Source organism: Ylistrum balloti, unplaced genomic scaffold, assembly GCF_031769215.1.
Source record: "Ylistrum balloti isolate Yb309-2 unplaced genomic scaffold, AGI_CSIRO_Ybal_v1 Utg370532, whole genome shotgun sequence".
Classification (NCBI taxonomy): Eukaryota; Metazoa; Mollusca; class Bivalvia; order Pectinida; family Pectinidae; genus Ylistrum; species Ylistrum balloti.
Genome location: NW_026782339.1, coordinates 408907 through 426801, shown reverse-complemented (window position 1 = coordinate 426801; position 17895 = coordinate 408907). Strand labels below are relative to the sequence as shown.

The 17895-nt window shown below is 35.7% G+C and overlaps 1 protein-coding gene across 5 annotated transcripts in view; it reads left to right on the top strand.

Annotated features, from left to right (window-relative positions):
• Window positions 1–4411: 4411 nt before the first annotated feature.
• Window positions 4412–17895, top strand: part of LOC132555955 (hypoxia-inducible factor 1-alpha-like) — a 75056-nt gene continuing 61572 nt past the window's right edge. The window contains exons 1-2 of one of the 5 annotated variants that reach the window (XM_060220336.1): window positions 11491–12379; window positions 13292–13510. Coding sequence is in view for 2 of the 5 variants with exons in the window: in XM_060220332.1 (XP_060076315.1) it covers window positions 10033–10099 (67 nt within the window). In the remaining 3 variants the exon portion in view is untranslated. Of the gene's footprint in view, window positions 4457–9655; window positions 10111–11490; window positions 12380–13291; window positions 13511–17895 lie in introns of those variants that run through there. The other 4 variants (XM_060220337.1, XM_060220332.1, XM_060220335.1 and 1 more) reach the window with 4 other exon arrangements.

Below are 17895 nucleotides of genomic sequence, written 5' to 3'. Positions count from 1 at the left end.
GAGATCATGAGAATTCTGTTTTGTGATATTCTGTTACCATGTGAGATCATGAGAATTCTGTTTTGTGATATTCTGTTACCATGTGAGATCATGAGAATTCTGTTTTGTGATATTCTGGTGCCATGTGAGATCATGAGAATTCTGTTTTGTGATATTCTGGTGCCATGTGAGATCATGAGAATTCTGTTTTGTGATATTCTGTTACCATGTGAGATCATGAGAATTCTGTTTTGTGATATTCTGTTACCATGTGAGATCATGAGAATTCTGTTTTGTGATATTCTGTTACCACATGAGATCATGAGAATTTCGGTTATACCGATGGTTATAAGAATGATATTTGACATATTTAAGAAGAGCAATTGTAAGTGACAGAAGATGCCCTTACTGCAGGTCCTTAGGAAATAACATTGATAGTATTTGGAAGTATCGATCCAGAGCATGTTAGTGACAATGCAGGAGTAGCTTCAGGGTCGCAGATGTGGAAAATTGCACCATGATTTGGATCAGATAATTTTCAGACTTGTCTAGTCACCAGCAAAACTGCAATATCATTTTCTAAACAGCATGTAACCCACACCAGTGGCAACAGATGTCTGTTGGAGATGTAGGAAGTAATCTTCATGTTTTTGGTGCTTGTCAAAAAAATGGAATGTCATTTACGATAAGACAATACACAATGCTTGTCAACATCACCAGATCTTTTATCTAAACGTGTATGTAAATTAATGTAAGGATGGATAGTTGTAATGGTATTGTTGTTGGTCCAACATTTGCATCCTTAGCTTACGTCTCCATGATTTGTGAGTCCAGTGGTTATATGTTTAGTCTCTAACATTTGTAAAAATTGTAAATTTAGGGTCTCACATTTCCCCATGGGAAGGGGATAAAGTTTATTATAGTTTATACAGGAAAGTTACATTTTTGAGCATAATTTGTTTTCTTTCTGTTTGAAATAGTTCAAACATTAGTAGAATGAGAGGACATGATGATTTGCCAGTATTGATACTTGCTGTCTTCCAGGTGCTTATGAACGAGGCCACATGGGGTCAAATTGACTCAAATTTCAAAGATCCTTTTAATATCAAGAAAACATAAAAATTCTATTTCATGAATAATGACTGGAAATGTTGATGTCTATTTGGACAGGAATATTAATGAAAATTCATAAAGGATTAGAAGTCCTTTAACAGAATCTGGTTTATTGAAGGGACACAACCCTTACAGTCTTCGTTCTAATTTGCTGCCACCATGTAATCTCCTTATGTCAAACTGGAAGATAAAGCTGATATATAGGAGCTTCATTCAAGCCACTATGTAATGATCTTGTGATCAGAATAATAAAAAATCTGATTTTTTTTTTAAATATTTGAAAAATAAAAATATGATTTCAGAATAGATTGCAAACAGATGAAAAAGATCAAATGAGAAAATTTTTATTTTAAATATGACACATTTATAAATTATGATAGAGTAAATGAAACTAATTAGACCTAAAAAGTGATTATTATGCCCTCACCTTTTGATAGGGAGGAGAGGGGGGTCTTATACCCATGCTGACCATGTCTGTCTGTTCATCTTGTCCGTCTTTTCCAGCCCCTTTCTGAATCATCGTCGATATCTTGAGAATCACTTTTCTGATTCGGTTCAGGTTTTTGCCATAATATCATAACGTCAAGTCCAACATCATTTCATGTTGAGATGGTCATTGATTAAGGTTAAAAGGTCAAGGGTCACATCTAACCACTTTGGCAAAGTCATTGAACAGTGATGCGTACATGCAAGAGAACAAGGGTGTACTTAGATTTGCTACGACTATGTAATAAAGGAATGGTGTCCAGTTCCATTGTCCAGGTACAGTAATTCTAGCACATTGTGAACATGTAGTACTTAAGTCTGCCATGAGTATATAGTGCCAGTTTGACATCATAAGATGCTAAAATCTTATTCACAGTGCAGGTCCCAAATTCGAAAACTAACAGCTTTTCTATATAAGTTAAAAGCCGGAAATTATTTGTGAATTCTGTTGATGGTTTAAGTAACACTTTATAATACTTAGCTCAGAATCAATGGCTGTTTCATTCCGTAATGTGAACCTTAGCATTTGTTTATGTAAATCAGAGAAAATTTAATGTTGAATTTCAAATACAGTAACAATATCAGTACAAGTCATGTTATAACGATACAGATTTCATTATATAAACTGAGGGCATTGTTATCATCCACGCCATGTTACAGTCTGCATGTGTAATGGATGTTCTTCTCTCCTTTGTCTTTGTGAATTTTAAATAGTAATCATGTGATGAAATGTACGACATTTGTTAATCAAGTCATTAAATTACGAGGTGCAGGTTAGGTCATTAAAAACACTGGACCATGACAGCAAGAATGTAGTTACCGTATCTAAAAGACATTCAGTTCATCAACATCTATTGCTGTTGAGTTGTCAGGCAAGGATCCCACCCTCTGACATTGTGCCAGGAGTTTTATATTGGCCAGTTAGATTTATTGCAGGAAGGATGAGGTAAATAAATTAACCTGAGATAATTCCAAATACACATTTAGGTTATGTCATTCTTCAACACATTTAAATGTATGTTTTCTGACAGAAGCATCCTTAAGGGAACATCTCTTCGTTACCTTCCTCAATGGTAATCATGGTGATATGGTATACAACCCTGAGAGAGGATCACTCAGATTTCTCCCTCAATGGTAGCCATGGTGATATGTAAAAAATACCTGAGAGAGGATCACTTCATTTCTCGCAATGAGTGATAACCATGGTGATATGGTATACAACCCTGACAGAGGATACCTTCAGTTTTCTTCCTCAATGGTCACCATGTTGATTTGTTATTTTGTCGTGAGGGAGGATATCTCAGATCTTTCACTCAATGATAACCATGGTGATGTGGTAAACAGCCAGGAAAAGTCTCTTCAGTTCTCTCCCTCAATGGTAACCGTGGCAACATGGGAGTATACAACCCTAGGGGATGATCTATTTAGTTCTCTTCCCCTCAATGATAGCCATGGTAAATATATGTCTAACAGATAAAATTGTGAATATACTTTTCCAATTAGAAACAATATGTCCTTGTGGCATGTGTTTTGACCCTTTAGATTTGACTTTTGATATTTCTCAATGTTGACAGCCAATTTAGAAGCTTGGTGAGACTAATAAATCAACAGCTCATTTTAACAGATTTCGTCACATGAATTGGACACCCTTCCTTGTAATAAAGCTTTGCACCATACTTTCTCTATACAATACATTAGGTTGTGCTCTTGGTAAATGATAAGTGAAATACGGTAGGTTACATGTAATACATGTATAGGCCTCAAGCATCAGCATGTTTATGATGTCCGAGGGAATTATCAATGGATATTGGTCGGATGCAATATCTCACAATAAATTCTCAATAGATTCTGGCACCAGTGCACACACAAAGGTAATTGACAATGCATGAAAATTACACTGTAGAAAACCTCATAGGATTTGCTTTAATGTAAATATGGCAATTCGCTGCTTGCCTATTTCTCTGTTTTGGGTTTTTTTCCCCTTTTTTTAAGTGTTGGTGAGGAGGGGGAAGGGGCAGGAGATGATTAAAGATTGGATATGTCACTCATAGTTTAAACTGATATTGTAGTAATTATTCTCGACTGACAACATGGTGATTGATATCATTATGTAAAGTCTTCCTCTGTGGTAGTCAGAAAAACCTTGATATAACAATATGATCTTGGATCATTAAGTTTTCTGGTCAAGAGATTTTCATTCTCTGTAAAATTGTTATTTGTACAATATTTTTGGTAAAATCTGATATGCTTGGTATACTCAGTATACTAAAATATGATGTAAATAAGTTTCATATTGAAAACAAAATTCGATTGAGTCAACATGTTTGTAGAAACATGATAATATTGATTCTCCTTTGCTGGACCATGAGCAGTGATCCATTGTCTTACAGGAACATTCTTCTTCTGTCTGCCAGTACCTCTAGTGCTGTTTCTGAACATCCTGGCCTTGCACCATCTTGTTTTCTTGAACCATCCTGAACACTCTGATAAACAGTGACATATCTACACACCATACAAACATATCTACAACCCCTGCACATGTCTTACTAAGTTGGCAAAGGACACAGATATTGTGTAAATGGGACTGTGGCATCCTTGTACGTAAGATGAGATTTTGATCAAGGGAGGTAAAGCAGCTACTTTCAATATTAGATATTATTGTTGGTTTGTTTGGGTTGTGGCCAAGTTAACAGCCAGAGGTAATTATTAGGCAGAGTCTCCTTGTAGTAGCTGGTGGCTACCTCACTGAACAACATACAGGAGGCCTGTCATATGTAATGCAGAGTGATTAGGTTAAAGTATCATGCCCAAGGAGACAACCACATCAGGACAGACCATTCTGTTTCTCAGCTTCCTGAAAAAACATAAACCGTGACAGGTAGGGAGTCTCAAATCAAGCCCCAGATCTTCACCTAAGGTTAGGTAGGCTATCACTTAAACTGAGCTATCGTGGTCCCAGACATTTTTGTACCAAACTGTTCTGAGGGATAGGTACCCAGACAGAATTGACCGATGTGAACTATACGTACCAGTTATAAAACTTGTGTTGTTGACAATCTGATACATATTCAAATACAAAATTAGCATAATGAGAAATTATCAGATGATACATTATTCAAGTAAAAATTTACATGATAGGATATTTCTGTGTGATACATTACAATAATGTCATAGTACTAGATAAACTGGACTCCATTAGGCTTTGTTGTGGATTTAAATATCCTAAACAGGGGTTAATGATCAGTAAGTCAAACTCACAGGTAGCAGGCATCCTCATTTTTTGTCTAATTTTTGAAAGAAAAAAATAAGTTTTGAAAATGATTAATACAATAAAAGGGTTGAGATATCAAAACACTGAGAAAAAGACTGAGTAATGTTGATGTTGACAGTCTCTCTAAATCCTGATGGTGTCATGTTTGGTATTTAGACACAAACATTACATAATAGCATAAAAGGATTACGTTTTGATGATCTTAAAAAAACTAATCAAAGGAGTTAGTGCCATGTAATTTTTTAGGAAATATCACTAACAGAATTTAATGAGTACTGTGTAAAGTAATATATAACTTATTTTTTCTAAAAATACAGATTACATGTGTTATGTGAATGTTAGACCAGCAGTCATCTGTAACTGTAACATGAATCACAATATGTTAGGTGGCATATAACCTTAACTCTAACACAAATCACAGCTATGATGTATAAGATAGCATACAACCTTAACTCTTACAAAAATCACAGCTATGATGTATAAGGTAGCATATAACCTTAACTCTAACACAAATCACAGCTATGATGTATAAGATAGCATACAACCTTAACTCTTACAAAAATCACAGCTATGATGTATAAGATAGCATACAACCTTAACTCTAACACAAATCACAGCCATGATGTATAAGGTAGCATGTAACCTTAACTCTTACAAAAATCACAGCTATGATGTATAAGATAGCATACAACCTTAACTCTTACACAAATCACAGCTATGATGTATAAGATAGCATACAACCTTAACTCTTACACAAATAACAGCCATGATGTATAAGGTAGCATATAACCTTAACTCTAACACAAATCACAGCTATGATGTATAAGGTAGCATACAACCTTAACTCTAACACAAATCACAGCTATGATGTATAAGGTAGCATACAACCTTAACTCTAACACAAATCACAGCTATAATGTATAAGTTTTGTTGTGACAATACAAAATCTAGCACAAGATGATGTGATTTACCAGGATATCGGGGTTTGTTGTGACAGTACAAAATCTAGATCAAGATGATGTGATTTACCAGGATATCCGGGTTTGTTGTGACAATACAAAATCTAGAACAAGATGATGTGATTTACCAGGATATCCGGGTTTGTTGTGACAATACAAAATCTAGAACAAGATGATGTGATTTACCAGAATATCCGGGTTTGTTGTGACAGTACAAAATCTAGATCAAGATGATGTGATTTACCAGGATATCCAGGTTTGTTGTGACAATACAAAATCTAGAACAAGATGATGTGATTTACCAGAATATCCGGGTTTGTTGTGACAATACAAAATCTAGAATTTTTATTCAACAATTTCTAGAATTGGATCCATTGCTGCATTTGAGGAAAATTGTTTTCATTTGAAAAAGAATGGGAGGAAATTAGAACTTCTATATTGGGTAATAATTGCCAATTTAAAAAAAAATGAAAAAATTATGCAATGAAATCATTGCTTTGGAATGAGGTTTTGAAAAAGATTACTCCAGGACCGTTTTTGGAAGAATATTAAAATTCTGAGTGGTTTTTATATTGATGACCATGTGGGGAGGCCAAACATTTCCACAATATAACAGTGGTGATGTGTGCCGAGTTAAACTCTGCCACTTCATCAACACTACTGGGACATAACTGCATCAGTTTACAGTGTGATGCTCCGATGTAGTCATGCAATATGAAAATTTATCTGACATCACAGTTCGGGTCGTCAGTAACTGCCTGATTCATCCAATCAGAGGCCTTATTTATTGATCAGTAACCACTGACCGAGCATTGTATTACATATTTTGCTGTAGACTAATTAGTTTTTCATTTCTTTTGTCTTTATGTTGGCTGGTTGTGTGTTATCCACCAAGAATGGCTTTATATAGATAACTTTTATCTGTGGCCATGGTTATCAGGTATCAGTGACCTCTCCTCAGAGGCCAGTGCGTGGCACAGTGACCTTTACAATGCATTGTGGGTAATATCAGATTTTATTTGTCTCTATGCTTGCTTTACATTTCCTTTAAATATTCTTGGTTTTTTATCTAGTATCATTGATCATGAATATTCATCCCTCTGAACTATTTCATTACTGTTAAAAAATGTGTCGTTTTCATCTTAAACACACATGATCAAGTTTAAATTCCTGTATTTACACTTTATAAGTACAGATACATACAAACATGATCTGAAGAAACTCAAAAACACATTTTTTATACGGTTTTGAAATTTTTCTTTATTCAGGAAGAACAGCATTAATTTGAAAATAAAATTCATGAAATAAAGCAAGTCATACAATGCAAGAAAAGGGACTGAAAAGCAAAACCAGAGTTTGCTTAGAGGACAATACAAAGAAAGATGAGATCAAAAGGAAGATAGAGATATAGAAAGTTAATATAGGGACAAAAGCTATTATACCACAGAAATTACCTGGAAGTCTATTTATACTTATCAAATCAGACTCTGTTCACAATGTTATATGTAGTCAGATTTTAAAAAAAATTGTCTGATTTTCCATCATGTCAATCATGAAGAATTGATCATGTAAACCTGTCTAATCTGACACCATGTGGTACACAAATATTGGTCAGATTAACCTGTCTAATCTGACACCATGTGGTACACAAATATTGGTCAGATTAACCTGTCTAATCTGACACCATGTGGTACACAAATATTGGTCAGATTAACCTGTCTAATCTGACACCCAGCGGTACACAACATATTGGTCAGATTAACCTGTCTAATCTGACACCATGTGGTACACAAATATTGGTCAGATTAACCTGTCTAATCTGACACCATGTGGTACACAAATATTGGTCAGATTAACGTGTCTAATCTGACACCCAGCGGTACACAAATATTGGTCAGATTAACCTGTCTAATCTGACACCATGTGGTACACAAATATTGGTCAGATTAACCTGTCTAATCTGACACCCAGCGGTACACAACATATTGGTCAGATTAACCTGTCTAATCTGACACCATGTGGTACACAAATATTGGTCAGATTAACCTGTCTAATCTGACACCATGTGGTACACAAATATTGGTCAGATTAACCTGTCTAATCTGACACCCAGCGGTACACAATGTTAGTGTCCCTTTCCCATTTCTGGCTGGAATGTCGTCAGTGACTTGTAAGTGTCCCTTTCCCATTTCTAGTTGGAGTGTCGTCAGTGACTTGTAAGTGTCCCTTTCCCATTTCTAGTTGGAGTGTCATCAGTGACTTGTAAGTATCCCTTTCCCATTTCTGGCTGGAATGTCGTCAGTAACTTGTAAGTGTCCCTTTCCCATTTCTGGCTGGAGTGTCGTCGGTGACTTGTAAGTGTCCCTTTCCCATTTCTAGTTGGTGTTGTTGGATCCCTTTGCCATCTCCTGCCTTTAATTATCTTTTGTGCCAATTTTGTGAGAAGAATACAAGCTGCTGAGATTTCTGGTCTTGTTTAGTAATTGATTCTCTGAATAGTTAGTTTTTTTTAAAAGGAACTGAGGTAAGGGGATTTGATCAAGACGGATCACTTTGTACTTGTATACACTTTGTTTACTTGATTATAAATTACATCATCTGTAGATTGTTTGAGTTTGGAATAATGGCTTGCATGTGTAAGTAGTCTCTGGTAATTATACGAATGTGAGTCTTCATTGTGTATGCGTAAAACATGGAGTAGAAATATGTTTATTTTTCTGTGATAACTAACACTAAGATAAATTTGTTTATGTATACAACATACTGGTCAGATTAACCTGTCTCATCTGACACCCTGCGGTATACAACATACTGGTCAGATTAACCTGTCTAATCTGAGACCCTGCGGTATACAACATACTGGTCAGATTAACCTGTCTCATCTGACACCCTGCGGTATACAACATACTGGTCAGATTAACCTGTCTCATCTGACACCCTGCGGTATACAACATACTGGTCAGATTAACCTGTCTAATCTGAGACCCTGCGGTATACAACATACTGGTCAGATTAACCTGTCTAATCATACACCCTGCGGTATACAACATGTTGGTCAGATTAACCTGTCTAATCTGAGACCCTGCGGTATACAACATACTGGTCAGATTAACCTGTCTAATCTGAGACCCTGCAGTATACAACATACTGGTCAGATTAACCTGTCTCATCTGACACCCTGCGGTATACAACATACTGGTCAGATTAACCTGTCTAATCTGAGACCCTGCGGTATACAACATGTTGGTCAGATTAACCTGTCTAATCTGAGACCCTGCGGTATACAACATACTGGTTAGATTAACTTGTCTAATCTGAGACCCTGCGGTATACAACATACTGGTCAGATTAACCTGTCTAATCTGACACCCTGTGGTATACAACATACTGGTTGATTGATTGATTGACACAAGATATTGGGCAGATCTATCTGTCTGAAACTGGAACACAACACATTGTGATATTGACCTGTCTAATGTGACACTTTTCTGTGAAATTATCCATTTGACAGTTTAATAATCCACTGTCTGTTCAATAATATCGTTATTGTAGTGTTGGAAAGGGCAATTGTAAAACAAAAAATTTTGTGAAATGGCTTTTTAATTTTATGATATACAATTGTCAGCATTATGACAACCCTTTGGGCCTTTTCTTTGCTGTTCTAATAATATCAATTAAAATTACACTAATTAACCTGAGTCCATGTTTGCTGCACAGGCAATACTAAGAGATTTGTGGATCTTGCTGTGCTGGCATTTAGGAAATATTACATACCCAGGTAGGAAGACTTGCTTGGTATTATAACCTGCAGGAAGTATTGTACAGCAAGTAAATCTACACTGACAAGAGAGAAAGTGCTGGGCTGGGAGAATTCCAGCTACCACAGTGCCATAGGCATTAGTATAGCTCAATGTTGTTAATGTAACGCAGCTCCAATACCTTGTACAGGGAACCACTACCCAGAGAACCAGTGGCTCTGGACAGGCTACCTATATCAACTGTTCTGGTCCATTTGTTAATTGTTCAACAGATTTCCCTGTGTTAGACTTCATGATGGCGAATTGAGAATTAATTGGATATCAGAGCCTCACTGTCAACTATGGCATTTGCTTTAAGCACAAGGAAACAAATGTCTCCAGATTATTTGTAAATTCTGGTTGGCCTTGTGATATAGACAAGTTGATTGGTAGATTGGGATGTGTTTGGATTGACCTGTGTAGAAAAATGCCTTGGATTATTCGTATCAGGAAAGTGAAGAAAGTAACTGCTGTACAGCGCAGGCGATTTAAAGGTAAAGGCAAGGTAATAGCTACAGGTTTGTTTCAATACAGACTCAATCTTTTTGGATCAGAAAATATATTTATGTGATCAGAAAGTTATTGTAGTTAATTTTTTTCACTTTAAAATTTTCAGTTAAACTGGGGCATTTTTCAGTATACCTGATACATGCCCCTATCTCATTGTAATGCATTGTTTGTTATCTGTCTTTCTCTCATTTTTATTCTGCCTTTCGATATTTTTAATATGATGGCTCTTTTTGGAAATCTGAAAGAATCCAAGTTCAGGCATTTGACCAGTAGAAGGTGCTAAATGCCATCTTATTAATAAGGCCTCTAATGCAGCTGTGGCTAGTTTGTTTCAGTAAGGATTACACTGATGTGAAAAATATTGTCAACGTAATGTCCATGACTTGTGATGAACAATCAACAGGGTTTACATTATATTTTTGTGGTTATTTGGTGAGCAGTATTCTGAAATATTCTGAAATTATTTGTTTCAGTCTGAAGTTTACAAAATTTGTCTCAAAGTTTTCAACAGAGTTTGACTCCAATTGGGATTCTTTCATTCAGCAACTTGTCATAGACTTTTCATTTTAATTATCTCAAAAACCCTTATCAAGATGAAAAATTCCAGTATTTATCCTTTGTAATGAACTCTTGAAATGAAATTCAAATTTTTTTTATAATACAGTACTGTCTGATGAAATGAAATTATGATGTTTAAATGAAATTTGAGGGTTATATTTCTTGAAAGTATTTGAGACGTAAACTGTTTGAAGTATTTGATATGTTAACGGTTTTTGATGGCTGTTAATAAGAACAAAAGATTCTCTGATGTAAAAAGATGTAGAACTATTCTTGCACTTTCCACACCTGTGGACTAAGTCTTGTTTTTACGACACAATATAGTTGTTCTTCACCTGATAACAAACTCCGGGTCTGACATCGGCATCCTGGGAGCATCCTTGGCATGTTATAGTGAACAAGTAAATATCAATAGCTGTGAAAACTGATCATGTAATTTGTCAGGAATTACGGTAAATGTACCAAAATTTTGATATCTGGCCATTTTGTATACTACTGCCATAGAGATGAGATATATTGTCTGGCATATGTAACCTCAACCTTGATGAAGTAACAGTACTGGTAAAACAGCCTTGGCTAGGACAGCAAACATAAGTGTTTCAGGTCTCAGTCATACGTGAATGTAGGAAATGTTGGGTAGAATGGTAAGCTTGTGTTGTAACAAATCTGGCATTATATCTCATACTTACCAAATTTTTATGTCAGGTACATCTCACACATACAGAGTTGTCACCACTAATACATCACTGCTGAGGATGCTGTTGCAGATATTTAGGTGTTGTTGGTATTCCTGATATATGACACATTCCTTATCTTCTTCCTTTTTATCTTATCATTCTATCACTTTGTGCTTCCTGATCTCTGCCATCTGGTTTTCAGTCTGTCCCTTCTAACCCCCACCCCCATTCTTTTGTTTCTGTCACAGTCACTAGTCACTATGCTTTTTTTTTGTCTCACCCTCCTGTATTCTCCTCTGCCTTTTTCATTCATTTTCATTTGTATCACCTTTCTTTCCTGATCCTTGCATATCCATGCAACATTTTTACGTACATTTTCTTGTACCCTTCTCATTTCTATCCTCCCCTCCCCCTACATCCACTATCTCTCTTCTTCCTACATCTTTATCTCCCTCCCCAACACCTTATACCTCCTTTCTCTTTACCTCCTTCCCCAACACCTTATACCTCCTATCTCTCTTTACCTCATTTCCCCTTCACCCACTCTCTCTCTTCTCCCTATGCCTCATTTCTCCCTTCTCTTTACCTCCCTTTCCTACACCCTCTATCTCTCTTCTCTTTACCTTCCTCCCCAACACCTTATACCTCCTATCTCTTTACCTCATTTCCCCTTCACCCACTCTCTCTCTTCTCCCTGTGCCTTATTTCTCCCTCTTTACCTCCCTTCCCAATAGTTTAAGTCTCCTTTCTCTTTACCTCCCTCCCCAATACCTTATTTCTCCCTTCTCTTTACCTCCCTTTTCTACACCCTCTATCTCTCTTCTCTTTACCTCCATCCTTCCCCTGTGCCTTATACCTTCCCTTACACACCATACCTCCCTTCTCTTTACCCTCATGAAGATATCTGTCTGGTTGTAATCTCATTTTCAGTTCTGTGTTTAGAAATGATAAAACCCTGATTTCCAGCTGATTGATATTCAGTGCAGTTTGCATCTAGTGAAAAATTGTCAGACTATATGGTGCAGCAAGGTATGTACACAAGCACATTACGTGCACATTCAATATGCATCACTCATGATAAGTAGAGGTGGGCTGAGGTGTCAAGGGTATTGAACAGTTGTGCCTAACATTTGTTACGGGGCTGTACAGATGTGTTGGCAGTATGGGTTATCATTGTCCTGTAAGAATTGGGATTATAATAACGGGATTAACATATCTAAATCAAACGAGTAAGGTTTTGAAAATTCATATTATGGAAAAGTTCTGTTTCATGTGTGTCTGCTAGTACACAATCTTATATTACATAGAAATTCTTCAAAAATGATGATCAGATTTGCATAGTTCATAGCCATCGAGCTTCCTCTCGTCCATGTTTGCTATTCATAAGTACTTACTCGTGTTGAATCACTGGATGGATTTAAACCAAATTTTATCTGAAATATCACTGATCCATAACTTCAGAGTCCAGAAATAGCTAACAACATTTTTTAAAATTTTTTATTTTGTTTTTTGCTAGTTTAAGTCTTAATGAATGAGAATAAAGATAATCTGTCTGTAGTTTTAAAATTTTTGTAACAATACTGTTACAAATATCAGCTTAATTGACACCAGTCTGTTTCACTATTAAGTCTCACTCTGTAACCTAGTATAATTAAAATGTACGAGCACTAATTTCAAAAAGCTGGTGTTATCCCTTCATCAGATTACAGTGTATTCCTGTGAATGAAGCCTCTCTGCTGTAGTCATACCACTATACCTCTTTGATAACATTGAAACTTCCTCTATGTATGTGAAAAAGGCATTAAATGGGGCCTCTTTAATGTCCTCACATAAAGTGTCCATACAACTACTGATTGATTCAAATTTTGATTTTTCCATTTGATTCCCTTTTTTTTTTGTTTTTTAAATTTCCTTCAGACCATTGATTGCTTGTTGTTGTAGGGTAATGTGATTATAAAGTATCAACATTCTCCATTTAAATCCGAAGTCTAAGTTGATTGTGTCCGGGGACCATTAATTCTGACAAACCCACAGTGCTTCCTAGGCAAGGTGGAGACGGTTGCGATTCTTCCTGCACTCCACAGACGATGTAAAAGCTCATTATTGACATTCAACATAATCACGGCCGTCAGATTACAGGCAGACTTGTCTGAGCACGAGGTACCTGCCAAGGGAGGTCAGCCTGGGACATGCATGCTGCACACTGTTCTTCACATGGCTTCTCGATAACTCTAGATCTCCCTAGTTCTTAGAGTCAATACAGTAATAAATATCACACTACCATAATGGTCTTAATAAATGTTTCATTACCGCAATGGTCTTAATAAATGTTTCATTACCATAATGATCTTAATAAATGTTTCATTATCATAATAGTCTTAATAAATATCACACTACCATAATGGTCTTAATAAATGTTTCATTACCATAATGGTCTTATTAAATATCACACTACCATAATGGTCTTAATAAATGTTTCATTACCATAATGGTCTTATTAAATATCACACTACCATAATGGTCTTAATAAATGTTTCATTACCGTAATCGTCTTAATAAATGTTTCATTACCATAATGGTCTTAATAAATGTTTCATTACCATAATGGTCTTAATAGGTCTTAATGTGTAATCGCTACCATAATGGTCTTAATAAATGTTTCATTACTGTAATGGTCTTAATAAATGTTTTATCACCATAATTGTCTTAATAAATGTTTCATTACCGTAATGGTCTTAATAAATGTTTCATTACCATAATGGTCTTAATAAATGTTTCATTACCATAATCATCTTAATAAATGTTTCATTACAGTAATGGTCTTAATAAATGTTTCATTACCATAATGGTCTTAATAAATGTTTCATTACCATAATGGTCTTAATAAATGTTTCATTACCATAATGGTCTTAATAGATGTGTAATGGTCTTAATAAATGTTTCATTACGTTTCATTACCATAATGGTCTTAATAAATGTTTCATTACCGTAATAATAAATGTTTCATTACAATAATCGTCTTAATAAATGTTTCATTACCGTAATGGTCTTAATAAATGTTTCATTACCATAATGGTCTTAATAAATGTTTCATTACCGTAATCATCTTAATAAATGTTTCATTACCATAATGTTCTTAATAAATGTTTCATTACCATAATGGTCTTAATAGATGTGTAACGCTACCATAATGGTCTTAATAAATGTTTCATTACTGTAATGGTCTTAATAAATGTTTTATCACCATAATTGTCTTAATAAATGTTTCATTACCATAATGGTCTTAATAAACATTTCATTACCATAATGGTCTTCATAAATGTTACATTACCGTAATGGTCTTAATAAATGTTTCATTATGGTTATAATCTTAATAAATGTTTCATTATTGTTATGGTCATAATAAATATTTCACTTTGGTAATAGTCTTAATAAATGTGTTTCAATTTGTGTTTCAATACTGTAATGGGATTGATAAATGTTTCACTACCATAATTGTCTTAATAAATGTTACCATTTATATTGGTAGCTGACAAAGTGTGTTGTATGGGTATGGTCTTTACTTAAATGCCTAGTCCTTGTAAATTTTATCCAAGCCTTAGGCTCCAATGGTGTTTGGGTACTTTATCAGCTAATGATGATGAATTTGACTGTTTTGTGATCCATCATCATTTTACATTAATTGACAATGACTGTAGCTTGTTGATGACATTTTTCATTGATTACCTCGTCCTCTGAGCTAGATAAATTTCTACACATGGGGTACCAGTACAAAAGCTCATTTTGTGTCAACAAGTTTTATTCCTTTAAAATTTTTAAACTTCTTTCTGTGAGGTAAGAAAGATACCCATTTGAAATGATTTGGAGTTGACTTCTCTGAAGAGGCGGATCACAACAGTTGTTTTGAATTATTTATCAAGTAAGACCTAACCTACGAACTCATCCCATTATTTCGTATTACAGTAGATCTCATAAATACAAAGACAAGACCAGGGGGTTTAGTGATTGTTCTTCAGAGAGACTCTTTGAAAGACAAGAAAATCAGGACTTTGTTTGACATTTATTTTATTATGGCAATAAGTACATTGAAAAAAATCAACTCTTGTTTTGGTGAAATTGTTTTTCTTAAGCTGGTTTTTCCTGCTTGTGGTTTGTTTTGCTGGACTGTATGAAGATTTGTATGAAAGACTAGTGAACTAGTTGTTGATGAAGTTGACTGTGTATTTGGTATCACATCCGGAAGGACAAAGCCATTGTATCATATGTTCAGGTTTTACAGCTTTGTAATCACAAAACAGATCAACAATATAGGATGAAGAGTACATTAGTTTCCTTAAACAGTACAAAAAAACTTCTAATCCTAAACTGATAATATGCAAATTAACTTGTAATGATTATGTTAATTTTTCCTCTTTGACCCTGACACATCATGAAATCAGAGTGGTGTTTGTCACGGATGATTTTATCACAAGTTTTTTAATCATAACCATAACCAGCTTAGACTTCTAGGTACAAGTACATAAAAGGTCATCACTCCAGTTCAAGTGAAAATAGAGAAGTTTTTCTCTTATCACTTTATTCATTGGTCTGGTTTTCACATTAAACACTTATAACACTAGTAGCAGTTTCTTTTTTATCTCTACTTCTTGGTTGTAGTAATAAGTCCTCTATAAACCCTGGTGTGGTGAGTATCTTGGGTTCGAATGTGGACATGAGGCCCTGATGGACCCCGGTGTAGTGGGTATCTTGGGTTCGACTGTTGACTTGATGGACCCCGGTGTAGTGGGTACCTTGGGTTCGACTTTAGACATGATGAACCCCGGTGTGGTGGGTATCTTGGGTTCGACTGTTGACATGAGGCCTTGATGGACCCCAGTATGGTGGGTATCTTGGGTTCGACTGTTGACATGAGGCATTGATGGACCCCAGTGTGGTGGGTATCTTGGGTTCGACTGTTGACATGAGGCATTGATGGACCCCAGTGTGGTGGGTATCTTGGGTTCGACTGTAGACATGATGGACCCCGATGTAGTGGGTATCTTGGGTTCGACTGTAGACATGATGGACCCCGTTGTGGTGGGTCTCTTGGGTTCAACTGTAGACATGATGGACCCCGGTGTGGTGGGTATCTTGGGTTCGACTGTAGATATGATGGATCCCGGTGTGGTGGATATGTTGGGTTCAACTGTTGATATCTACGTGGAATATTTTAAACTGTAATCTCAACTATTATGAAAACAAGAGTTAGAATGGTGAATCGTGCTTGTTTAATGGTTATTTACTATATCAACATTAAAGCCTGACCCACATTGTTGCTCATAAACTCGGAAAAGTCACCTTCTGTTTTTGTGATTGTACGCCAGCGAAGCTCAAACGTTGTTTATGGTTTCTTTCCACATACAATTTAACTGGAAAATGAAAAAGATTTCTTCTGTCAATGTAATTGGTTTTTAAAGTGTATTTGTAATTTTTGCACACATCTTTAAAGAAACTTGCAGTGAAATATTATTGATCTGTTGAGGAGATATTGCCTGGTAGCACTGCATGTTGGCACTGGAAGTCATGTTGACAATCATTATCTGGTGAAATGTATGACTTATATGCTTGTTGTCTTGGAAATTTCCCTTGAGGTAGATGGAGTCTGGGTAAAACTGTATTATTGAGATGTCTTTAGGTCACTGGTGGTCTGGCATTCTCTTTGGTCATCGTTTAGTGACCAGACACGCAAGTTATGATGGCTCGATAGTTTTGCAAAGATGTGTTAAAATATAACAGGCAATCATTGACTGGCACACACTGCATGTCAGATTCAACAAAGTGAAATACCGACATGTTATTTTATAGTGTATCTGCGTGTTTCATTATGTTTAAGATAACGGGATTGAGACCATATTTTCTCCGCAGATAGACCGTACAAATTGAAAATTCCAAGATTTCTCCGTATATGTATCGTATCTTTCATGCATTGGCAAGAAGCACAGACAATTTACAATGGAGAAACAGGTTTTTATTGCAAATCCATTGATAATGGCCGATTGCGTTATATGGATTAACGCGTGGTAATTACATTTTTATGTTTATGCCTCTCTAACCATGTATTTGGTTCAGCTGGAATTCGCCTTGCTCCTGTCTTATGTGAGAGGTAGTAACAGGTCTGTCAGTGCAGTAGATCTATATTTAAACTGTCAAGAGTACACTTGGTTATTACCACAGTGAGTAAAATGCGGCTGTCAACCTCACACCTTCCATAACTACTGGTCTTCCTCTACCTTTTTCTTCACCTTCTGTACGGTAACTGAGGGGAGTCTGATGATCTATGGGAAGGGTCCGAATCAAAGATGTCGTTTTGTATGGCTTTAAAGAAAAGGCTAGAACTACTGTGTAAAGCATAGTCTAAACTTCAGTGATTTCAAAACCTACGTCTAAAGATTTTGATTAATGAAAGAGCTCTACAAAATCTACCCAAATAAAAAACGTGATTAAAAGAAATCAATTAAATTTATCTAGAAAAAACTGTGGTTATAAAAAGAGCTGAACATCTCTCC